Source organism: Sorex fumeus, unplaced genomic scaffold (assembly GCF_029834395.1).
Source record: "Sorex fumeus unplaced genomic scaffold, SorFum_2.1 ptg000003l, whole genome shotgun sequence".
Lineage (NCBI taxonomy): Eukaryota > Metazoa > Chordata > Mammalia > Eulipotyphla > Soricidae > Sorex > Sorex fumeus.
In genome coordinates, this window is record NW_026606060.1 from 41,883,210 (window position 1) to 41,909,748 (window position 26,539).

General features: G+C 45.4%; 1 protein-coding gene across 2 annotated transcripts in view; it reads right to left on the minus strand.

Moving 5' to 3' along the window:
- Positions 1-6,883: 6,883 nt before the first annotated feature.
- Positions 6,884-26,539, minus strand: part of TMCC3 (transmembrane and coiled-coil domain family 3) — a 307,813-nt gene continuing 288,157 nt past the window's right edge. For both annotated transcript variants that reach the window (XM_056116474.1, XM_056116464.1), the window contains exons 2-4: positions 16,142-17,034; positions 14,842-14,977; positions 6,884-11,245 (exon numbers count right to left, since the gene is read on the minus strand). In XM_056116474.1, the coding sequence (XP_055972449.1) occupies positions 10,943-11,245; positions 14,842-14,977; positions 16,142-17,034 (1,332 nt within the window). In that variant the 3' untranslated portion in view covers positions 6,884-10,942. The remainder of the gene's footprint in view (positions 11,246-14,841; positions 14,978-16,141; positions 17,035-26,539) is intronic.

A 26,539-nucleotide genomic window follows, 5' to 3' on the forward strand; every position in this document is an offset into this window, starting at 1 on the left:
GTCACAAGAAAATACCAGTTGAAAGATGGGTTACAAAACAACTGGTATGTAGTCTTCAAAGTTAAAGAAAGATCAGAAAATCACATAAGTACAGTGAAACTGTTTCAGAGATGAGACAAAAAGAAAAAATTGTCTGTCTGGAATTCTGAGTGGGATCATTGGAGGTGGGATAAAGGACTGTTGGAAAAATCTGAATGGGTATGAGGATCTATCTTTTTCTTCTCCCAAGTTTTCTGGTTTGTTGGGGGGGGCTCCCGTGTGGTGCTGGGGGACATCAAAGCTACACATCTGGGTGCTGAGGATGTAATCGGCTGTGCATATGCCTGCATTTGCTCCAACCCTTACAGCCCTCTCCCTGGGGTCTATTTCCTGATCCTGGGATTGTTTTGTAAATGTGTAGGTGAATATCCTTACATTCTGGAATTAGATGTTAAAAGAGCTTTTTGGTGGTGGTGACCTAAGGATTGTTGTCAATTTACTACCAGGTAGCTGTGGAGGGGGGGGGGGGGGTCATTCATCTTATTGAATGTCCAACTTTTCCTTTGTCTGTTATTTCTAAATGTAATGAAAACAGCAAGTTCTGGGGTTGGGGAGATGGCTCAAGCGGTACAGCATACGCTTAGCATGACAGATCCCCCAGCACCCCATGCAGCGCCTCTTAGCAGCACCACGGATGTCCCTGATGCTCCCTGAGCACTTTCAGGGTGCTGCGGGACTAACGATTAGCACCCCTTCCTCCAAGACCATGGCCTCTAAAACGCCAGGAAAATTGGAGAAATAAGAAAACCCTCTTTTCCCCCTATTCAGTCTCACGGCCCTCAGAAGTCACTGAAATCCCTGACACTGCACCATTTCGGGATGGCCTGGCCTCCCTCACGCAGACCCCGGTCACTCACAGCTGCCCCTTCAGACTCACGCTCTTCTGCCTGCTGCCTCCAGCCTCGCGCTGCGCTTCCAGTCGGGGTGTGAGGAGCGAGGGCGACGCGCAGGGGCTGCTGGGACCATCAGCCCTCGTGCCCGTCTCTCGGCCTGGTGCAGCCACAAGGCAGGAAATGCCACTTTTTTTTTTAAATCAGTGAAAAATCCGCGTCCATCATGTTTCCTTGTTTTGATTCCAGAAATGGGGTCACCTACTGTGACAAAAGTGAAAAACCCCCAAGGGCAGTCTGGGGCGGGCTTTGAGCTGTGTTTATATTGGGTGCTGATGGACGAAGGGCCTGTTGGACCCAGTTCTGGCTGACTGGGTTTCCTGGGTTTCCTTAGTTCTCTCAGAGCAGGGAGGTAAGGGGCGGCTGGGGGAAGGGCAGGGAAAAAAGCTTCTCACTGGCCACATCTTTCTGTCCCTTTCCCTGGGAGGGGCTTCTGGCAGGAAGCCCAGACAAACCCGCTTCATGAATCAACACCACTGATGAGCAATGGCAGGTGAGAAAGAAGGGAAGACAGAGAGACAATGACAAACAGCAGCCTCACTCATGAAATCTAAAAACCAAAACCAGCCAAAACTGATGGGAACTCACAGAGAAAGGGCGCGGCTACATAGATGCGGGGGCGGGGCAGGGTGAGGGTGAAGTGGGTGATTGGGAACCTAAGGCACAAACTTTCAGAAGATAGAGGGCTGGAGAGGTTGTAGAGTCACAGGGCGTTTACCTTGTGTGCAACCAAACCCAGTTTAATCCCTGTCAGTACGTATGGTCCCCCCAAGTCCCCCCAGTCCTGCCAGGAGTCACTCCTGAGCATGGAACCAGGAGGTGAAAACCTGAACACTGCTGGGTGTGGCCCAAAACCACCACCACCACCACCAAAAAAAAAAAAAAGACATTCAGGCTTGACCCTTGTGGGCAGTGGGGAACTACTGAAGGATTTAAAGGATGATCTGCTTTCCATTTTAGAAAGAACACATTGGTGGTCACATGAGGCAAAACCAGGGGCTGTTACAAGGGAACTGAGGAGAAATAAGGATTCCCTGAGAGACAGGTGGAACAGAGTATGGAAGACAACTTGGGGTTATTTTGAAGATAGAATTGATGTGAGTTGGTGGCTTGAGTAATGAAGAGGAGGATGTTTTGCAGTTTCTAATTTGGGAGGGCATGATAGTGGAACCTTTAATGAAAGTAGTCAGAGTAGAAGGTAGAGGAAAGGTCAAAACAATGGCACTTAGTTTTATTTTTAAGGTGTGCTAAGGATATCTAGGTAGTGATGAAGGGTAAATAATCGAAAATATGGGTCTGGCAGAAAAAGAAGCAAAAGTTGACAGCATAGAGTTGAGAGTTCTTAGTCATACCGTTGCTGTTTGAATCATGGGGAATCTGTACTAAGAAGTGAAATAGAGATAATCCAGTCCAAAAAAAAAGACTAGAGATGGTCCAAAACTGGCAGTAAAACCAAAGAATGTTGTCTGAGAAACACCCAATGGGAGTGAACGACTTAAACTGGGAGGGAGTGTCACAAAATACAAGGAGGGAGAAGCGAAGACTCAGGCTGCCTAGTAGGCACCAGAGGGCAAAGTTGCCTCTGGGGAACCCACTCAGGGAAAATCGGTGAGTTAAGAAGTGATGTGGAGATTTTAAGAAACCTGGTGAAGGGGAAGAGAAGGAGTTGAGGGAAGGCAGGATCCAAAGAAGTAGATACAGGAGAGTAGGAGGCTGAAATGAATCTAGGGAATAACAGGCAAGGAACATAAAATTTTAAGAGACAGGACTTGAGGAGAGGTAGGGTAGGAAAAGAAAGGGCTGAGGTAGACATGGGTGATAGAGAGAGGGAGCATCAGAGTGTGTGGACTTGACCAAGCAGGGGTTCCAGGAAACTCCAGCAAGAGGCACGTTTTCTTTGGCACTTGCTGCAGGAAGAAGTTCCTGGTGGTGAAAGGCTCCATGCTTCTTTGTGAGGCCATTTCATCAGCTGAGCCTGGGTTTTGGGCACAATGCAGTAAACAGCTGGCTTGCCCAGGGCGGTGACTAGCACAGGCAAGGAGTCAGGGCACAAGGCTGTCCCTTAGACACTCGAGGGACTGAGAAGAGCCAGCAGGGGAGGTTGTGTGTGTGCTCCAAGCTCACATCCTGCAGAGGGGGTTACTCACTGCTGACTCAGACACAGGTGCTCATTTGCATGTTGTTAATTTCAAGCAAAAACAAGCAGGAATACCAGGAGCATCTCATTCCTTTTCCACACAGAACCACCCCAGATCATCCCAGTGTGCCTGCTGAGGCGTGCTTTCTCTCTGACCTAGAAACATTTCCACTTTAGGGGCCCTCTACTCTGTCATGACTGCAGGCTGTCTAAAGAGTTGAACTGGAAAGAAAATACTCAGGAAGTTCCATTTCCTCTCTAAGAATCTTTTTTTAAAAATTTTTATTAGTGAAATACCATCTTGAGGTAAGTCTTGATTGGGGGCTATATGCTCTGAAAGAGGCTTTGACAGACATTGAATACTTTATTTTCCTCCTGGGTCATCCTAACACAGAACCGCAGTGCCATGAGGAAAGGAATAGGTTTTGTATCCTGATGCCTAGAACAGTACCTGACACATAATAGGTGCTCACAAACAGGATAAATGATGGGAGATCCTGATCCATCATCCATTCATCAAGCACTTTATCTCATCTAAACCTTGCAACCCCAGGCAGTGAACAGAGTAGGAAAGAGAGATCCTGGCAAATAAAACATTTTACCCAGCTTAATCAGACTATAGGTAAGAGAAAAGCACCCTCCCATTCCACTTGAGTGGGCTCCCAAGTGGTGCTCAGCAATACTTGACCAATCAAGCTAGTAGATTCAATGCAAGGGTCTGAAGATGCAGTGCTTCTCTGGGCCCTGTGGTGTCTTGGATTTTCTGAGTCCTACAGGGTCACCTTTGGTGCTCAGGGGTCTCCAGGACTGAATTCTGCAATGCCTAGGTGACCATGAAGTGCTGGTGATTGAGCCAGGGTTGGCCACAATGCTAGCTGCCAAATAGCCACACTATCTCTTTGGCACCTCATCTTAGTTTTCAGCTGGACTTCCCATGTCATGTTAAGGAGTAGTTCTGACTCTACCTCATGCATGCATTAAATGATCACTCCTGTGGAACTAATCCATGCTCATGCAACTCTGATCAGAATATTCCTAATTAAAAAAAATAGAAAATACTGATTAATACTCAAAACTTAGCAGTGGCCACAAAGCTTCAGTGATCTAACCAGATGAAGAGCTCCATCTGTCCTGGTATGGCCATGAAAAAAACCAGACAGATCTTCCTGAGCTTGGTGTGGACCTGAAGTGAGGTGCAGACTCCCAGGAACACATAAACATTGTACGTATCCCGGATACCCTGAAGGCCCACCACACCTAGGCAGGATCCCTGTCTTCAACAGGGCCCACACAGTGATCCCTCCCCAGCTTACTAAGGGCGGGCCCTCAGCTTGGTGAATCCTTTCAGCATTTCCTGGAAGGAGAATACTGCTGAATGATTACATGTTCCCCATTCTGACTCCATATATGCTTTACACTGGTTTTGAGCTGATGGTTTCCTGTTGACAAGGGGAACCCGGATGTATATCAAAGGTCCCTTCATAGCATTCTGACCCTGATATCTAGGGAAGTGGATCGAGGCTGCGTTTGGCTCTCCGCTGGCCACTAGGCTGCGGGGGTGCATACAGCTGGGCTTGTGACCTAAATGTTGGCGTCTGAGTGCTTTCTGTTGGCCTGGGCTTCCCACCACAGGGGAAGTATGAGAAGGGAAAAGCAGCCAAGATCTCTGTGAAGGAAAGAGCCAACCTCCCTATGTGTGATGTGGATAGACCCAGAATGAGAGGAGAATCCAGGCCTCTCAGGGTTTCTTTGGCAAATAGAGTTCTTGTTATTACTGGCTAAGGAAAGCCTTCTTTTTTTTTCCTACACAGTAGCTTGTTCTTAAGCAGAACAGAAAAAAAAAATTCAATTCCCGATGCCTTGGTGAGTCGAGTAACCACTAACAAAACAGCTGTTAACACGGCTGACGCGCGTTCCTGCTAACTGCTTTAGTCAAGTGAAAGGCCTGGCAGGGGAGAGATTCTGGCTGGCTGAGCAAGGAGAGAAATTTCAGAGGTAGCCACCACAGATGGTAGCAGATGTCTGGAGCATGGAGCATGAGCCACCAAGGGACTTCACCATCTCAGAGCTAAGCACAAAAGCTGAAATATTCTGCTTAGCCAACTGCCTATTATGTACCCGAAGCAGCACAGGAAGCCGTGGCAGGATAGCCATGATCCTGTGTGATTCAGTTCTGATACCTCAGGGTCACACTTCTTAACTTGGTAGAGGCAGCAGATAGTCTACAGCCTTATGACTGCAAATTCATATAAGCACATTTCCATAAAACTGCTATTAAGGCCTTTACTCTGTCCAGCAGTAACTCCAGACATTCTCAAACGTTCCAAGAGAATTTCTTCGGAGTCCATATGTTACTCAAAATTGGAAAGCATTTCTCTATTCTAGTGTTGCCCAAAGTAGTAAATACTGCCCCCAACTCCCACATGGGGTGCTGAAATGAGCCAGAAATGTAGGAGTTAGTGGTAGCCTTGGGTACAATTGGGATGTGCTGTTTGCTTAAAGAAGGTAGTTTTTTTTTCCCCCCTCTGAAAAGGGGCTAAGAAATTGTTTGAAAGCCTCTGTATTGTTAAATAGAACAAATGAGACTTACATTCCATCTTTTTAAAGAGGAAATACAGTTGAGGTGTTTCCCCTAGAGCAACATTTGGAAATATGTGGGGCGGGACATTTAATGCAATCACTTCCACTTTCCTGTGAACATCTTTAGATATCCATTGACAATGCATGCAAAATAACATTGAAGTCTACAAGACTTCCAAAGATTCAGATATATTCTATTTTCTAGGGCAGGGAATGGGCTAGTGCATTTATGATTTAATTATTTCATCTAAGCATTATAGTTTCTTTGTACAGTGTGGATGCTGGATGAGCGAGCAGTGGAGAAAGTGCTCAGGTCACTGTACTGGCCAGAAGCAAGAGAGTTAAAGGCAGGATCAGGAATAGACTAAAGTCAAGAGAGAGTCAAATCCTTTCGGTACTAGCTATGACCTAGAGAAACACTATGTCTTAGCTTCTATTTCATTCATGTAATAAGGAGGAGGCCTCCCCAGGACTGGTTCTTATGAGAAAATACTATGAAAACAAGGTGAGTTGTAAATGCCAAAGCACCAAACAAGAGACATCCCATATTGGAGTGGCTTTAATCTCAGGGTCTGCACACCCACTATAGCTTGCAAAACAGTCTGACACTAAATTTCTCCTCCTCATCTTTATGCTCCACATCAGAAAGTCTTCTTTTATGTCTTCAGCACCTTATCAAAACCCATATTTCCATATTGCTAGGACACATTTCCTATCTTTTCAGGTACTGAAATTAACCAAACCACCATTCCCTCTCTCCTATGGCTCAAGGAAGGGGCTGCACATCACACTAACTCCCCTCACAATAGAAAACTTGAAATAGAATTGGGGCGGCGGGGGGGGGGGGGGGAGTGTGGAGGAAGAGAGGTAGCCATACAGAGCAAAGAATAATTTTAGGGTAGTGAAACTATTCTGATTTGTACATGTTGGATACATGCCATTGTCCATTTATCCAAGCCCATTGAATGTGTAAGAGTGAATCCTAATGGAAAGTATGGACTCTGGTGCTAGTGGTGTATCAGTGTAGGCTCACCGCCTTGGAGGAGATGGACACTCTCAAGGGATGTCAACAGTTGGGGTGGCTGTGCATGTTGTGGGCATAGGAGGTACCTGGGAAATCGCTGAATCCACTCACCAAATCTGTGAACCAAAATCTGCCCTGAAAGATTAAGTCCATCTTAAAATATGGATGACACACACACAAACACAAGTATGCTATTGAGATGTGACAAATATGAAAATTTAAGAAATCTCTTTATTTAACATCAAAGCTAACATCAAATGTTTATTTAAAAAAATAATGGCACCTGCCTTGAATGAGGTGAAAATCTACAGAGAATTCACTTTAGGAGAACATGAAACTACAAAATGGAAATTTTGCAACAGACTTCAGAGTAAACATTTCTAGTTTCTACTTTCAGGACCACTAACTACTGCCTAAACATATCTTAAACACAGAGCACATTTTTTTTTCTGGAACAGTTCTCTTAGGACAAACAGAGTAGACATGCTTTAAATAAATAAAAATTGCAACACATAAATCATTTCTAAAACAATCAAGGTGCATTACCTCCCAACTTATGAACAGAGAATTGCATTGAGCATAGAAAATAACGGGTTAGTTCAGTTTTGTCTTTTGTGTGTTAAACTCTTAATTGTACTCTTTCTTTTTTTGGCATCTTAACTACTTTCAATGTAAATAGGCCAAACTCATTTGTTTCAGTGACTTCTTTTTACACCAATTTCTTCCTCGTACTAAACTTCTTTGAAGAACCTCTCTCCAGATAAAGTCCTGAATTTAAAATAATGCTATTTCTTCCTTTTCCTGGTTCACTCCTCAAAATTACAGTTACACAAAATAAATTGCTTTAATCATCCATGTTCATATTAATAAGTGTATTGAAATGTTTTTCAAATCAAGACTTCTATGTATCTGTATTCAATAGAAATTTTTTCCCTCTCAGTGAAAAAATCATTTGATATTTAAGCTCCAAAACAAAAGGGCAAAAGTAATTAGTTGCCCAGGGGGACCGAGTTCCCATCACAAGTATTGAAACTGTAATTAAATCTGATATGCTACAGAAATGGCAGAGCAATAAATATACATAATGGGGCAACACTGAAATGAAAACAAGGGTGACAAAGTAGAAGGACTAAAATTCCGCAGATGCTAATTGACAGGGAGGGAGAATAACATTCTGGGTTGAAAGGACAAGGGAGGAGTCTCAGATTTCAGTCCATCCAAAGATCATAGCATTCACACAAGCAAACCCACTAGTAGTACATGCTAGAAACTCGATCACTGTCTAACAATGGTGTACTTTCATTCACTGCATCAGTGTGGCTTTCAATAGTTTCTTTGGGAAAAGAAAGCTATTCTATTCTGAATTAATCACACTCAAAATATAACATGAATAACCAATTCAAGTTCCCTAGCAGATTTTTGTTTTTGTCCTCAACAAGCCATCATGATCCTGAGGCTAATGAAAATATGTGGGGGAAAAATTAAAAGAAACCCAGGGTTAGAATCCTATGTCTAGCTTCTTAAAGTACTGAGTAATGTTCAGTGAGCAGGGGCTGGTGGCTATTGATAACCAGTATCTGACAGCTGTTTAGGTCTGAACCTTTAGGAGTGAACAGGAGGCTCAACTAACCTAAAAAGGTAGAGAATGGTTAGTGGACATAAATGTAACTTGAACATCTGATTTTAGGCTATGTCACAGTGACATCACTATCTGTAATTGCATATTAATAAAACCGTATAGAAATCTTACGGTGTGAAGGAAACAAGCAGAGGGAAGGTTTATGCTTTAGGAGAGACTAAACTGCTGAGAGTAGAAGAGTCCTTGGAATATATCATCTTATTAAAAAGCGTCATCAACTTTAAGACTGAAATAAAATACAATGTGTTTGCTGAGCATTGCCAAGGGAAGACAAGGCTGACATCTAATGAGAATCATGGGAAGAGGACATCTTTTAAAAGCACTCACAATCAGGTTGAATAATTTGGACTCTAGGATATCTTGCAATACAGTCAGTTTTGAGCAGCATCTGCTGACAGGTCCAGACTGGAAGGGACTAGGAGGAGGGATAGAAGGGAACCCTTTTCATCTGCCTTTCTACTTGTCTCTCTGATCAGTGATCTGGGAAGTGTCATTGAGAACCTTCTAGGCTGAGCAAAGGAGAAGATAATTGGTGGCAGGAAGAGGAAGGCCCAGTCAGCTTGGATAGTCTCAGAGCCCTTGGGGGCTGGTCATCCCATGCAGCCTCTCTCAACTAACGGCAGTATCCATATCCACCCTTGGCTTGGACAAAGTGCCCGAGTAGGATTCACAGCAATTATACTAGGACCTCACTTGAAGGGTGTAAGTGACACCTAGCCCTTAGTCCATGAGATAATGTCCACGGGAAAAAGGGGAAGGTTGGCCATCAGCCCTTGAAACCACAGGAGACACAGCAGCCTCCCTCCTCCCCTGGACCTCCCCTCTGCCCTGGACTGGATGGATCACAGTGTTCATATGGCCCCCCTTGAAGGCCATGGGTGAGCCTGGCAGAAAGGGATACAGCCAAGGGCGAGAGTGGGACTCTTTCTTGAATCCAGAATACTCTATAGCCAAAGATATTTTGAAAAGATGTTTGCTGTATTAATAAAGCTTCAGTCCAGAAATTAGTGATGATAACTGAATATGTTTTTGAGCTGTTTAAAACAACTAGAGGGGAAATAAATAATCACTAGAAGAGGACTTTTCTTGAGTCACAGGGGGCGGGTCATAGTCACACAGAACATGTACCAAGTGCTCAACTGTTCTGTTCCCTCCAACCACGGCCACCAGCATGTGTGTTTGGGAGATCTCCTAAGAGCAGTGGGAGGTCAACTGTGGCCATTTAATTTAAACCCAGGTGGTTCTGACATTTTCTGGAAGAAAATGAACCGTAGCTTGTGACTCCCCACCTTCAGACAAAGCAAGGCGGTGGTGGGATGAGAGGCTGAACAGCCCCAAGTCACATCTCCCATGGCTTTCTTTTTTTAGGGACACAGAGACATGGACTCAAAAGACATCTCATCTGGACTGAAGATAGTGAAGAGCACCCCCCAAATATATTACAGATGTTAACTTCAGAAGTTAACATCTGGAAGACATCTGCTTCCCCCCAGTGTGAAAAGAGCAGCTGATTACCCTGAGCCCAGGTTTGGTGAGATCTGAGGAGCCAGATGCCATATTGGCTTAGACACTGGATCAAGTTCATCTGAATTCTTTCAGGTCCTTCTGGGTCCTACCTTCCTCCCATCTTAGGCTACCCAACAAGGGCACATCAGCTCTGAGTTTGGAATCTGCTACTCCTACTTAAGGAAAACCAAGCCCACCCTGAGTATCACTGGTTTCCATTTGCTGAGGGCACTGAGCAGCCCTGGCAGGTCTGGGAAGAAAGGGACCCTCATCCTCAAGAGATGGGCACAAATAAGAGCTGCTGAAAAACACACCGTCTGAGGGCTGCTGACCGGAGCCCAGGTTAATGTTCAAGCCACACTTTGGTCGGGCAGCTGGTCTGCAAGCTTTGAAGGAGGTGGGGGCCTTTCACACTGGTTTAGGATGTAGCTCCTGGCGCAGAAGGCAGCCCCTTGCCATGTCATCAGTCCCATGTCATAGTCTTTAAAGTGCAACAGAACACCTCCTTAGACTTCTGACAGATCAAAAGGTGTTAGAAGAGTTTCACAGGTTAGAGTCAGACCCAGGCGGACACTGTGGGCACTGGCCCCTTGGCCATCTGTGGATGAGTGGGATGCGTTATACGGGGTGTCCTGTCCCTTTCCACGGGCCACCAGTGTTCCATGTGGTCAACCTGTATCTGAGTCACGTCACTTCCTGTCAGCTTCTGGGGCTTAGGGAAAATGCTACTGCTGACAACAGTGGTGGTCAAGGTGGAGAGAGACTTAGAGAGAGAGTTTAAAATGTCCTCTCTCCTGGGTCACTCATTATGCAAAGTGCTCAATAACCAGAGGTTTGCCATAATGGGTGTGTCAGGGGGGCAAGAAATCTGGTCTAATTAAGGCAGTGAGCAACGTGGTGTGGTGGTGGGGACCGCTGAAACAGATTCACATTAATCAAGTACAGGGGCTGGGCTGGCAGCTGCTACTGGATAAAGAAATGCACGAGTTATTTACAACTTGCAGTCCCAGTCCTTCCTGTGGGCTTCTGTTGGCACAAACCGTTCGCTGGAAAAATTTGGTGGTATGCACAGTTGGTCGTTAAAATAAAAACATGAGGAGACTTGACAATGGGGACCGAAGGGGGCTTCATCTTGGTATGATTATTCGTTCTATGGCGCACAGAATGTGGTCCCAGTTTTTACAAAAGATGGCTAGAAGAGTCACAGCAAAGAAGGTGCCAAGAATGTGGAAGCGGCTCTTCATCATGGGCGAGACGAACTTGGCGATGGTGGACACACACACCAAGAGCACGGCCATGAAGGCCAGGATGACATTTATGCACTTCCCCAGGAGAACTTTGGCATTCACTGTGTCTGTCTGCAGAACTTGCTGCTCTTGCTGGTGCAGCTCCAGCTTAGAAATGCGAGTCTGGCAGGTTTCCAGGGCCTCCTGTGGGCAAGAAGGAGAGGGCAGTTGAGATCATGGGCAACGTGGGAATGGGTGTTCGGAGATGTCTGCGAGCCCTCCACCCCTACCCAGCCCCCAGAACAGAAAGTCAGATGCTTAGGTGGCTTCAAATAGCTTAACTCATCTGACAGGATACTCCCAGGAGCAGCAAAACAAGAATCCTGAGGCTCATTTTATCTGGTTATTCATATTCATGGTCTAAAACAAACATGTACACAACCATAAAATAGCCACATGATGAATTAAGCATTTGGGCTGCACCTAAATTTGAAATAAAGTGCATTTGAGTACATTTGAAACACTGGCATCTGTTGGTACCATGGGGACAAACTAGAGGAGGGGGTGGGCCTGGTTTGTGAGGTTTGGCTACCTTTAGCCCCAGTGTAGGTCCCCAACTGCTGGCCAAGTGCACCCTGCTGGGTCTGTGTGCATTCTAGACCAGTGTTCCTTAACCTTTTCCAGTGGCCTTCTTCCAACTTTGTTTCCTTTCTGAGCAACCCCTATGTTGGATTATAGCATTTTAAGAAGTGATGTTGGTTAGTTCTCCCCCCCACCCCCTCCCCTTTGCAGGGAGCTTAGGTCTACTGAGTTATATCACTACTAGTTATATAAAGGCACACCCAATTCCATCAGGCATTCCGAATCCTCTCTGTTTATCTTTAACCTCCTTTTTGTGTTCTTCTTCCCTTACCTGTTAATCACAATATCCCCAAATCAGACCCTGTAACTTGTAAAGTCAAATTCTTCTGAGGGTCCTGGAGTTTTGCATATGTAAGTGAAATATTCCTTTTTCTCTTTCCTTTAGTTCCTTTGCATAGTTTATTCTAGAGCAATGTCCTTTTTGTACAGACACAGGAAGACAGTTATGTTATGCTTTTGTACTATGAGAGTTAACTGACTATGGATAATATTTACTCCCGGAATCCATCATATTTATTTGACTTAAGCCTCTATTCCCTTTAGTTCCTAACATTGCAAAAGGGAGGTCCAAGAGAGGGACTTAGATGGACCCAAGGCAAGCCGTAAGCTACCCTGGCACTGAAAAGGGACAGGCTAAGCACCATAAGAAGTATAATAAGAGTATGGTCATGAAACAAACTCTGACATAACCCAAAAAAACTAAATAAAATCTGTTTCACTTCACTGCTCTTCTACTCCTGAAATTCTTTTCTGTTAGGCAGATCTGGAGGAAGTGACCATCTCTCTCCTCTCTGCCTCATATAAACTACCCGTGGGGGCCCATTGACTTCACAGGGACTCAGTCCCCTGGGCATGCTACAGGCACAACACACCTGCTGAATATTCAAATGGATGCCAGTAATGGGTAGAGGCTCGAGAGAGAAGAATCTTGGGCTCTTGGGAGAAAATAATCGAACAACAGAAGCACAACATGCCCCTTTTCATCTCTCTAGCCCACTGCCTAACTCATTTACCAATCTGTGCTGGCCAATGCTATTATAGGCATCCTCTCAGTGCTGAAACAAGCATAATGGCTCCAGTGCAGATTTGCTTTGTTCCTGCTGACTATATTCTATGGGCCAAAGAACTTGGTTGTGTTACTATAGTAACTTTCATGATACAGGGTACCAAAAAGGTAAAAGCCTTCAGATCTGTACATTCTGAAAAAAATGCTACAACACAGATGCTGATATGCTACAATAACGTACATACATAAGCCCAGACCTCACACCTGCAACCACTTCATATAAATACCCTAATTTCTGAGTGAATTACAGACATCAGTGAAGCTAAGACAAGGATGGTCATCAGATTTTTATTAAAAGGAAAATCTAAAAAAAATGGTGTGAATTGCAACTCACTAAGCGCCACTCAATCATACTTGTCTTCCTTTTTTTCTTTCTTTTTTTTTTGTCATACAATTTTCAGTACTTTTGTGGGTTCAGTATTTACTGGGGACAAGGGAGCAAAACAGGTTAATTTCTGTAATTTTAATGGAAAATTCAAAGTAAAAAAATCCAACAAAAGTCAGTTGCTAGAGGGGCTGGATAGATAGCACAGTGGGTAGGGCGTTTGCCTTGCACGCGGCTGACCCGGGTTCGATTCCTAGTATCCCATATGGTCCCCTGAGCACCGCCAGGAGTAACTCCTGAGTAACCCCTGTGCATAGCCAGGTGTGACCCAAAAAGCGCAAAAAAAAAAAAAGTCAGTTGCTAGAAACAACAAAAACATGTGCACCTCTGCAGGCAAAAGCTACCTTCAAGTTAAGTCTGTGTGGTAAGGCTGGGGTAGCCTTGGAGAACAATAGAATGATGGGGGACAAAAGAATGATTAGGGTGTGGGTGGGATGGGGTACAGCATTCTTAGTTACAACCTGGGGCACTTCCTGTTGGTTCCCTTAAAGAACGTAGGTTAACTTGGGTGGGAAAGGAGAGTAATTTTATCTCTAAAAAGTGGGTAGCAGGTAAATATATTTGGGAAGCCCCAAACTGCCTCTCTGCTCAAAAGCTCTGGAGGCTATTGCTACTCACCAACAGAACAGAAAGAGTAGCCAGCACTTAATTTTTTCACTATTTTACAAGCTAGTAAATGGTAGAACCTAGATTCCTATTATGTCAAGACAGACCCCTCCAGATCCTCAGACATCCTGCATTTCTGAGTTAGAGAAATCTGAACATGATGAAATCAACTCTACTGATTTCTGAATTTCAGCCTTATCAACCACATCCCCACTCCTACCCCCTTTCTTTTGGTGGTGCTGAGAATCAAACTCAAGTATCATACGTATGTATAAGGTATATGCTTTGCAGCTAAGCCATATCCCTGGCCTTTTATGTTCCTGTTGGGAGACTCCTTTCTGGATCTTAGCCTCAATGGGAGGAGCAGGAGGAGGAGGAAGATGAGGAGGACAAGGAGGAGGAGGGTGGAGGGGACGAGGAAGGGGAAAGGAGGAAGAAGGGAAATAAGGGGATGATGATGATGATGATGATGATGATGATGATGATGATGTAGGCTCAAAGAGAAAAGCTAAGGCTACTTGCCTTGCACACAGCCAACCTGGATTTGATGCCCCAAGACCTGCCAGGAGTGATTCTGAGCACTATGAAGTGCGGCCCCAAATCCCCCTTCCCTCTCCAAGAAAGAACAATATTCACCCAAACTCCTCCTCTAAGACAAGCACCTATTGGAACATGGACCTGTGGGGGCTTGCAAGGCAAGCACCTTTCCAGCCCTGCCTCATCTTTTAAAAGATATTCTCATGGATTTCAACCACCAGTCCATGAGCCAGAACATAGGTGTAAAAAAGTCAAGGAATACTACTTTCAAACATTAACATACTGTGATGCTTGCAGGGGAGGAGAGAGGAGGGATGGTGGGGTTGGGTTTCCAAAATCTCCACTAATTTAGGCAGAAAGCTAACAGAGGTGAGCTGCTTCACTGAGTAGTATATATACCATGAACTAATAGGATAAATAAGGCGGAGAAGATGTTTGTGCAGAGAAAACTGTGCCATGTGCCAGAATGCCTTGCAGGGCCCCAGGGGGAATGCACCTGTCTGTTAAATGAACCCAAGACTAGGAAGAGGCTGTGCATGCTTTGAATGGTGAAAGGAAAGGCACCTGGATGTCCCGCGACCGCTCGTAGGCCTGGTAGGCCACCTTCTCCTCGATGCTGGCCAGCTCCTGCTTCAGGTTGGCCATCTCGTGCTGATGCAGGTCTGTCAGGTCATGCAGCTGGTCTTCCAGGCGCTCGTACCTTTGCAAAGAGAGGAGCCAGTTCTGAGTATGATGTTCCCAAAATCATATAACAGCACATTCTAGAAGCCCCCCCCCCCCACGCTTTTTATCTAGACTATCCTTTTAAACAATATCCACCAGGGCATGAAAACAAACCAGGCAGCACTGAGTTTCTAAAAGCACACATGGGCTGGCACCCAGCCCCAGTTCTAGACAGGTCTGGTCTCTGCAGGCTTTAACTTCTCCTCATCTAAAAACCTGCATGCAAGTCCAAGCTGCCTTTCCAACCCATTTCACACTAGCACTCTGCTCAGTGACAACATGACAGAGCTGGCCTGCTAGCACATTTCAGGGGCAGGTCAGGATCCAGGACTTCCCAGGATCCTGCCACAAGCAAGGACGCACTGGCACCCTGAGGCAGCATCCATGTGTGTCCTGAGACTCCAAATCATCTATAGTCCCAGCTCATGTGCTGCAGAATCCCTGAGGGTTCAAGTTTCTACACCAGCTGGTCCCACCATTTACCAGGGCACACACAAATCTCTTGGGGACATCTTTGCAGAGGGAAAATAATCTCTTATTCAGGTATATATTTTTTGATTAATAGGCTACCAGTATATAAAAATTCAACCTACAAAACTTTATTGCTAACAGGATCCACAAGATTTTAATTTATACTTTAATCTTCAACTCTTAAAAGCTCTTTAGAGTGAAAAGTTTAATGAGCAAAATGCAATGCATACAAAGTATTTTCCCTGTGAAGACTTTTAAGATTGATGGACCAAATAAAATCTACCTGCTGGAAAAAGGAATTTGCTTTTTCATGTGACAGTTCCGGGGGGTGCGGGGGTGCTTGAATGTAGGACTCTGCATTTCTTTAATGAGACGGGTAATTCCAATGCAATCAATCCATTTTAATCTGCACTTGAATCATAAATTATCTAGGGCCACACTGTGCTCTGTGGCAATGAGACAAGAGTTCTTCAAAAGATCCACACATGTTATAGTTTTCCCTAAACTGCTGAAAATCTGCTTACAAATGTATGCCACCACTACAAAGCATTTAGTTTTGGACAAAAATAACTATACTCACAGATAACACTCTCAGCACATGACATTCAAGTGATCTCCCTGTAGTTGTTAGTCAAACCTTTGAAAAAAAATTCCAACAGACTCTAAATACCTGTATCTCTCCTCTTGCAGGGTCTGTGAGATAAACCCGTATTCTCTCTTAAATTGCACTTTCAGCGCTTCGATGTCCTCGGCCAGCTGGGTTTGGGTCTCCTTGATCTCCCGTAGTTCCTCCAGAATCATGCTGAGCTTCCCCTGGCTGTCCAGCGTCCCTGCCCCACTGGCCCCAAACGACTGGTTCCCATTGCTGTCTGCAGAGCCCGACGTGCCACTCGAACACTCATCATCACTGCCGTATTTGGGTTTGGTTACAATGGTGGCACTGCCCCCGTATGCCCGGGCACTTGTCTCTGGCCGGAATTCCTCGAGGGAATTTTTGAGGTGAGCGATGTTGTCAGCGCTGCCAAACTTATTGCGGATTAGGTTGGCAAACTCTCTGGACTTGTTGAAGACAAAAACGGGGGGCGTGAGGGACACCCCAGGCATGCCCGACTTACTGCTCTCCATGCCATGGGGCGCAGTTCGAGATTTGGCATGGGCATCCTTCAGAGAGTGCTGGAGGTCCTTGGCACTCCTGGAGGCTCCGTTCTGTTCAATCTCCCGGAGCTTCCGATGGTACTGTTCCAACTTTTTCTGCAGCTGAGCAATAGAGTGTGCCGATTTCTGATTCTTCTTCTCAAAGACCTGCTTGATCCGACTGGCTTGTTGCTTGTCTGCACTGTTGACCAGCTTCAGATACTCAGCCACGTTCCCATCCCGGGAGGTCTGCTCAATTTTGATCTGCTCGGTGACCTTCAGGATTTTCTGCTTCAGGCTATCGGCATTGAGCCGGACCTTGTGGAAATCCAGGATGCCATCTGGGACGTCAAAGTTGAGGTTGGTGTCAGAACCGCCTCGGCGTATGTGAAGGGGCAGGCTGAGGGTATTCATGTCATGGCGTTCCACCTGCACGGGGAGAGAAGAAGCACTTCAAGAGTCTGAAGTCAGAGGGACAGGGCCTGCGGTGGGACTGATGCTTGTACCACAGGGGAGCAATCGGAGCCCCTGATTTTCAGATCACCAGTAATCATAGGCTACAAACTCTATCCTCTCCTCTCTGAAGGCAAGGCAGCCCTGGGCTTTGTCACCTCCGTGAACTCACTGTGATTCTGAGACCTACTGGGGACGCATTTTCTGCCTGATTAGATGATAAGTGCTGGTTCTCTGGGTAGAAAATGCACAGTGGGATGAGCTGACCAGCCTGTTCTGGTTTCCCAGAGAGACTAGGTAAGAGGGATTCCTGCCATACCCCATTCCCAGGGAACGTCATCACTGTGGGAAATGGAGCCAGCTCAAAACTCGATCATTGCACAGAACTAGAAATTGCAAGAAAAAAATATCTCTGAAAGTTAAATTCTGAGTCTGGAGAGCTAGTACAGAGGTTAGGGTGCTTGCTTTGCATGTAGCTTACTCTGGTGCCAAGGGGCACCACATATGGTCTCCCAAGCATCATCAGGTATGGTCCCTGAACACTGAGTAGGAGTAACCCTGGAGAATCACCAGGGTATCCCTCAAAATCCAAAAAATTAAAAGGAAAGTTAAGTTGTAATAGGTACATTTATCAACATAAGTAATAATATTTTAGATGGAACCCAAAAGAAGATAGATGGAACCACGCAAGGCAAGATGGAAGTTAATTAGACAACACAACATTAATAAGTAGATGTGGAAACAATCTACACTCCTGTCCCCCACCACAAACAAAGGGATTCAAATAATCAAAAAAAAAAAAGAGCTGTAAAAATACAGAACATAGGTTAGAGGCCTTACCTTGCACATGCCTCTGCAAAGTGCCCCCCACCCCAACCCCAACCCCACCAACCCTCCCGCACCACCAGGAATGATCCCTGAGCAGAGTAAGGAATAAATTCCTTCATACTGCCAGGTATGGTCCAAATGGAAAACAAACGAACAAATAATTAAAACATTAATAAACAAAACAATTCCAAACAGTGATAAGACTAAGACCACAGGAAATAGCTTTCTTACTCCAGTGCCATGCAGAGAAAAGAATCATAATATAGCTATAGTGATAGCTTACTGGTGGAACATAAACTGAAAAATGAACTTCAATGTATCCACTAAACAGCATGGCAAAGAGGATGGCTAATTTGGGTAAAAGCAGCTTGTCTGCCAGTTTCTGTGAAGAGTTGAAGGGTTTCTCTTACTTGCACCTCACCATATCCCAGATAAAGAATTCTGTGTCCAACCCACATCACATGTAGCAACTGACACTTAAAGATCCAGGATTTGCACTTAAGTCACCCTAAATGTAGCAACTGAAATTTAAAGAGCCAAGATTTGCACCCAAGTCATGCTAACTCTGGTCTGCTTTCTCTAGCGGCACGCCGGATTCCTAACGTCCCCGACGAACAGGTCTTGGCAGAGACTGAACACCATTACTAAACGAAAAAAATCCTACAATCTAAATAGAAACCTTTTTGTCAAGTTTCAACCCTTTCATTATAACAATACTGTAATAATAGAGTTACAACTGAAATCAAATCAAAGAATATATTCAGCACACTGCTTTTTTTTGGGGCGGGGGGGCAAGCAGGCAGGCCCACCAAACAGGTTAAGTACAATGTGACCCTCAAGACCACCTGCTGCCCATGGGACCCAGACCTGAATATGAATCATTTCCAATAATGACGCCAACACACCTTTACTGGTGGAAAAACCCCACCTGAGTTTTTTCCAGAGCAGGCAGTTCAGTGGCACAGTAGACCCAGTTCCAGGCTAGGGGGGAACTTGGCCTCCTTCACAACTTAAAGTTTGTTCACATATGTTCATATCTCTCTTCCAACGCACACATATTTTCACATAAGTAAGAGACACTGATGATTTTACTGGGCAGAACAGCCTGGCGAGAAAAGGCTGGAAAGAAAGAAGATCAGAGCACAAAGCATGAAAGAAAGCCCAATGACCTGCTACATCACTTAATCAAAGGAAAGAATGGGTCAGGAGCTTGAGAAGGTCCCTGGGAGAGACCATAGAAAGTTCGAGAAAACAAGTTCCACAGGGCTCTCTCAGAAACCTGAGCAGTGACGGGATCATATAACACTAACAAAGAAGGCACTAAGCCTAGGAAATATTTATTTGGGGCAGGCAGGGCATTCATGGTGACTGTGGTCACAAGGTCAGAGATCTGATTTCGCTGGAGAGCTCGGGAGGATTATGCTGCTCTGCAAATCGGCCATGTGCCTGGGCTTTCCCAGGCCTCCACGTCAATCCCAGCCTGGTTCCCGCAGGCCTCTCACCTCCTAGGCTTCCACTTAACCCTCGTGGCTGCTGTTCATCTCTGGTGAACCGTAAAGACCCAAGTTTTTGGAGGTCCATGAGAAGTTTATGGGTTCTCTGGCCTACAGCAAGCCAGCCACTCCCGACTTCTACTTCTCAAACTCCCTCCTAGAGTATCGTGGAAGGGAAGGGCCCTTAGGGACTATATGATAAACAGATATTGGCACTTCGGTGTTGAGCATGAAATAGTTATGCTAGACCTCCAAAGCTTAGAGACATCGACACTCTTGTACAAGATAGCATAAAACAGAGGCTGGAGCGATAGTACAGGGGGTAGGGTGTTTCATGAGCCCAACCTAAGTTTGATTTCTGGCATCCCATATTGGTCCCCTGAGCACCTCCAGGAGTAATTCCTGAGGGCAGAGTCAGGAGTAACCCCTGAGCACCGCCAATGTGACCCAAAAGACAAAAATAAAATAAAATAGAATAAATTAAAAATAAAAATCAAACAGACTGAAAATAGAAAATCCACTTTAAATTTGACTTCTTCCATGGTGTCTCCTGGTTCTGTCAGAGGACTGCCTTTCCTTTCCGGGATCCCCACCCATGCAGCTTTTCTCTTCCTTATACCAGTATTCATAACTGCACACAGAGATCAAGCTCTCTTGGGGGGAGAGACAGTGTCATCCAGCCTGTAGCGTGACCCATTTAGAGGGTCTTCTCTCTCAGAGGTGGCCACAGGGATTGACTGTGCCAGGGAACGGGCTCAAAGGGCTGGAGGGTAAGTTGGGCATGAGAGTCCAGGTCCCCTGCCACCAGGTATGGCTCCCCCAGAGCCTATTTACCTAAGGGAAGAGTGAGTGTCCTTTCCAAGCATAGCACCTACTCTGCGGTCCTTTAAGACACATTTTAATAGATGAGAAAAGCCCAGTGAAGTCCTACCCATAGGCACCACGCCAGGGAGTGAATTTTCATAAGACGTAGATAATAAATTCCACGTCATCTCAAACTGACTCAAGGAAACAAATACTTTGTATACATCAACATTAGGCAGGACACAAATGTAGGAGGACACCTAAACTATGGAATGATCTCACTCGTGGGTGGGTAATAAAGCATTCCATAAAAACAAAACCTAACATTGACCCCAAGGCTGAGGCTGCCTCAGGGGGTGAGAGAGATGGAAGGGACCCAAGGACTGCAGGGAAGGGACACGGGCACTTTGGCAATGGGATGGTGTGGGGACACTGGGCCCCTAAAACACATCAACATTTACACTCTTGTAACCAATAGTACCACAATAAATTAAATATGTATAACAAAAGTAAACAAAAAGTAAAATCTTTGTTGTAGTTAAGGTTAAAGAAACCCAATACAAACACAAGGGTGTTTTAAAAAAGTGTAATACATACCAGTACATTTAATAAGTGTAATATTCGATTATTTTCACAAAGCTGAATTCACTGTGTAAGCACAAGCCCAGTCAGAGAAATGGAAAAGATGCCAGGGGCGCCTCACACCCATCACAATCCTGTCACTCCCACTTCCCTAGGGTGGGGAAAACCAGCAATCTCATTTCCAATAGCATAATCATTAGTTTTGCCTGTTATCTATATGAATTCTTTTTGCATTTGGCCACCCAATGCCTTAATTTTTCCCCACCTTCTGGGAGTTCAAATAAGATTATGTTAAATTTCTTTAATAGAAAGAAAAAGAAAAAAAAAACCACCAAAACCCCGCTTGGCATTCTCTATTGAGAAACCCACAGCATGGGGGATGACACGAAGGTTCTGTTCCCTTACCTTACCAAAGCCAGCAGCACACCCTCCTCGTCCCCTGAGTCACATCCCCTGCGCCGGGCACCCAGCTCCAGAGTCGCCCCACCGCAGCCTTGCCCTTTCACACTCTGGCAACAGGCTGGTCTGGTCCACACAGAAATGTTTACACGCAGATGACTGGCTGACTCCTGGCCCACTTTGTTGTTCTAACAATGCTTGGCATGCCCGCCAGAGTCCAGGGTTGGGAAAGCAACCGCATTTAAACTCAATCTTACTGCTCGACAAAACCCAGTTAAAAATGTCTCAGGAAGATGGGCTGGAGAGAGAACTTTAAGAATGCATGGAGTCCTGGGCTCAGTCTACAGCACGGCACGCTCTCCTAAACACTGCCAGAAGCACCCCCTGAGCACTGAATCTGGAATGAGCCCTGAGCACTAAGACAGAAGCAGAAAAACAAACCCAAAACAACTTTAGAGGATGGAGAGATAATACAAGGGTTAGGGTGTCTGCCTTGCAACTGGGTTCAATCCCCAGCAACACCTATGGTCCCCCAGCCCTGCCAGGAGTGAGAGCCAGGAGTATGAACAGCTGAGTGGGGCCCCAAAACCAAAACAAGAAACCAAAAAAGTTTTTAGAGGGTAGAAAGTTGGAAGGGCCGCTGGGCCACACCTCTCAGTCTTTACAGCCTTAACTCTACAGGCTGATGAGAGTCAGCTGCATCACCAGCTGCTCACATATGCCCCGAACACAAGCCACATTTCATGTGTGTGCTGGAACAGAAGCTGGGAGCATCTTCTCTCCTGCCATAGGCCAGACTCCATCAAACAGTCTTGTGCGGGTGCTTGGGGCTGGGGTGCAGGAAGGAGGGCAGCAATTCCTAGGGCCACCAGTGTCCATGTGTGCATGGACCGAAAGCACCAGGAAGTATGTGGTCTGGTACAGGCACTGACGCTTATTGGATACTTGTTCTTAGGTAAATCAAGTTCCTTCTGTGGGCTTCAGTGTTCCAGATCATGGAATAAAAAGAGGAGATAGAAGCAGATAACTCAGATCTAAGAAGTCCAAGTTTTGGAAAATGGGACCAGACTCCCTTTACTAAGAGGGCAGCAGGGAAGCATCCAAACTGGGTCCAAGATGGACAAGTGGATCTGTCTTCCATCTGGGAACCACTTGGCAGGACTATCGAACCCTAGAAAATGACTAAGCTTCTGCAAGCCTCAATCTCTTCTACTGTAACAGGGGAGAAAATGAGTCTTCAAAGAGCTACTGTGGAGTATGAATAAATGAGATAGAGCATGTCGAGAGCTTTAAGGCCCCCCTGGCATAGCCACTGGCTTTCATAAATGTTTACTCTCATGATAATCTCAGTTTCATTAAAAAAAAAAAAGTACCTGAGTACTATTCTCTTGTGTGTATGTACCACAGTTTCTTATTACGTTCGTCTGATATTGGGCACTTGGGATGCTTCCAGATCTTGGCAATTGTGAATAGTGCTGCAATGAACATAGGAGTGTAAATGTCTTTTCGAAATAGTGTTTTTGGGCCCTTGGTAATTGCCAAGAAGTAGAACTGTTGCTCTGTATGGAAACTCAATTCTTAGATTTCTGAAGAGTATCCATATTCTTTGCCAAGAAAAGCTGTACATGGGTGGAACCAGAGAGTATCACGCTGAGTCAGGTCAGTCAGAAGGAGAGGGGCAGAAACACAGTGACCTCTCTCACAGGTGGGAGAGAAAGAAACATAAGGGAGCAAAAAAGAAACATATGGGGGCAACAGGCATCTGAGCTGGACAGTCAGTCCACAGAACTGAGTTTAGCTGGGGGTGGGGAGTGGCAAGGGTCCTAAGGACACTGGTGAAGGGGAAGTGAGTGATGGGTGTGATGTGGGAATGGCGTATGCATGAAACTATCATTAACAGTATTAGAATCACTGTAGCATTGTCCACTGTCCTGTCTTCCTGTTGTTCATCGATTTGCTAGAGTGGGCACCAGTAACGTCTCCATTGTGAGACTTGTTGTTACTGTTTTGGGCATATTGAATATGCCACGGGGAGCTTGCCATGTTCTGCTGTGTGGGCAGGATACTCTTGCTAGCTTGCCGGGCTCTCTGAAAGGGACGGAGTACTCGAACCCAGGTCGGCCACGTGCAAGGCAAACACCCTACCCGCTCTGCTATCGCTCTAGCCCTAGAATCAGAGTACCTCAGTAAAATTAAAATGAATGAAAACCCAAAAACATTTCCTTTGAAAGTTTAAAAAAAAGGGGTTTGTGTGTGTGTGTGTGTGTGTGTGTGTGTGTGTGTGTGTGTGTGTGTGTTGGGGGGGGTCCAGGATGTAACAAGGGTGGGGCAAAGAGCCATGATTTCTTATGTGGAGCCATTCTGCATATTTTACTTTCATATATTCCACTTTGAACAACAACAACAACAGCAAACATGCATGACTGCTTTTAGCAGAAAGGCCACTGTTTTTCAAAATGACAGCCAGTCACTCTGTGTTTTGCCAGGACGCCTTGGCTATAATTACCCGACCTGAACACAGACCCCAGCACCTCTGTGAAAAGTCATTCCCACTAATGGCTTCCTTCCGGCAGCAGAAACATTTCCACTGTCACCTCAGTGTTCTGGAACAAAGGGTGAAAGAGAGGCCTAATCTGAGCATAGGGGTCACACACTGACACTGAGTCATGTCTCCAGCACCCCAGGCCTCCGGCACCCCAAGCTCACCTGACTTACCAGGCCCTACCACAGCCACTGTTCAGGCCCCCAAGAGGCTGTTTCCATGACATTTCATGTTCCCTCGCCACAGCTCCTCAGGAGTGAATAGGGAGCTAAGCTGCACAACACCTCTATCTGACAGACCTGGGAAAGTGTGGGAGGACTCCTGTGGATGCCTGATGGGGCTCTGGGATGTCACAGGACAGCCACAGAGAGAGGGAGAGGACCCCACAGGGACAGCCAGCCACCCGTTCAGTAGATGACTGGACACAATGATGGTGGCATAAAGAAATTCTGCAGTGCTCTCCTGGGGAGGAGAGTACCCTTCAAACTGGCTGGCAGGGGCACGGCCACGAGCATTTCGGAGTCTGACATGGGTTCTCCTATTCTTGCTTACAATTGATTAAAGTGGTCCAAGGAGTTTGGTTGATTGCCTGGGGGCAGAAAGCTCATCCAAGGCAGAACTAGAACAGAAATCCAAGTGTGAGATGGTGACTGTGGCCTTTTATTCTAATCAAGAACTAAAGTAAAAACTGTTCATAACTGAAACCCAAGCACAAAAATCTGTAAGTCTACAACTGTACCTCATGGTGTTTCACTAATAAAAATTAAAAAAGAAAAAAAATTGTTCAGGGAGGGGTTGGAGAGAGCACACAGGGAACAACATGCTTGCTATGCCTAGGGCCAACCCATGTTCTATCCCTGGATATGGCTTCCTGAGCACTGCCAGGAATGACCCCTCAGCTTGGAGCCCTGAGCATCTCTGGCTGTGGCATCCAAATAAATCAATAACACGTAACATTTAAAAGAATATATTTTGAAGGTATTCATGGATTCTTCCCATCAATCTGATTTGAAGCAAATCCTCTGAAAAGTATCTATTTCTTGAGTTCATGGTAAATAAGCAGTTAAGTTGGAGCTCCACTCAGGTCTGTACTACTCAGCATACCTCAAGCGCTGTCCCAGCTCAGCCACCACGACCTTATGTGGATCCACCTGTGCTGTCCTTGACACGGTCATCCCGATCAGGGTAGACTCTCTGGGATGGGAAAGGCTTCCTTCAGCTGCACCACCCTCCATGAATTTCCTCCTCCCTGTGGCCCTGATGCTGCTGACTGGAGCCGTATCAACCTCAGGCCTGCGACAGCCTCCAAAATCCTTTCTACTCCATCCACACTTGAAAACACTGACAGAAATCTAGAGAAAATCACTCCATCAGAATTTTTTAAGGGGGAGGGACTTACTGCTTTAACTAGCATCATGCTCAAGCACTTACAATCATTCCAAGATGTAAGAGAATGAGAGAAACATCCAGTGAAAAATCAATAAGGAAAGTAAAATAAGTCAAGTAAAATAGAGAAGCACCAAGTTCAGCCTGAGTACCTGAGGGAATCGCAGGGGGTCAGGCACGCAGCAGGCAGGCCATAGGGGTGCCCGGGGAGAAAGCTAATGCCCCTTCCTACCATGGGCCTTACAGCTGAGGGAGACGGCTGCAGAATGGACCCAAAGGAGGTTTAAGCTACCAGAATAGAATTTTCCAGCACTGTCCTGAAAGCAATACACAAGAGTCCACTGAATCCTTTTCCTGTTTGCTACAGTGTGGTACTTGGCGTGCACTTGTGAAATGCTTGGCTGGCCAGTGAAGAACACTGAATACTTGGTTTTCTTGAAAATTGAGCTGATCTGTATTGCAAAAATAACTCTGAATGCTTGCTATTTAAATTTTTGGGCCACACCCAGTGATGGTCAGTAATTACTCTTGGCTCTGCATTCAGGAATCACTCCTAGTGGTCCTCAGGGGGCCATACGGGATGACAGGGATCGAACAGGGATTGGCCATGTGCAAGGCAAACACCCTACCTACTGTTCTATCACTCCATCCCGTAACTCTGAATGCTTGACCAGCCTCCTTAACAAGACACAGAGATGCCATTCATGTGAACCCCTATGCCTGAGTTTAGAAGCCAATTTCCTCCACTTTCTAGAGTAAGCACAAGAAAGGAAGCATCTTAAAGCTGTTAATATAGCATCCACGAGGTACTTTGTCAGGGAAGAGTCTTCTTAAATGTTGTTGTAAGTTATTTAGGTAAGAACACTTCTGATGAGTATTCGATCATTGTATAACTGAAACCCAAGCACAAAAATTTGTAAATCTACAACTGTACCTCATGGTATTTCAATAATAAAAATCTAAATAAAAATGTTAAAAGACAAAAAAAAAAGAACACTGCTGCTGGTATTTTAAATACAACAATATAGTACATCCCAAACTTTAACACAGTGTACAGTGCAGGAATTGAGTCACTAGTTTTACCAAAAGGGTTTCATTTCCCCCCACCTCTTCCTCTCCTAGAATCACTGACATAAGAAATCTGGTAGCATCTGAAGTTCTAGTTCTTCACTATAGGTAAAGCAAATCTTACTCTCAGCTTTGGGATGGGGGCTAGAATCACTGGATTCTTTGCCCACAGATCCTACAAGTAATGTAAAGATTAGGCAAAGTGCTTGAGGTTCTCAAAAACAAATTCCTAAAGCATCTTCAGGCACTTATAAACACCTTTGATACTGTAATTTGAAATACTGATGTTCTCTTTAAACTCTACCAGGCGACCGAGGTAACCTACTTTGAGTTCCATGCACTTGAAAATATGTGCTTCTTCAATAATTCATACTGTTAA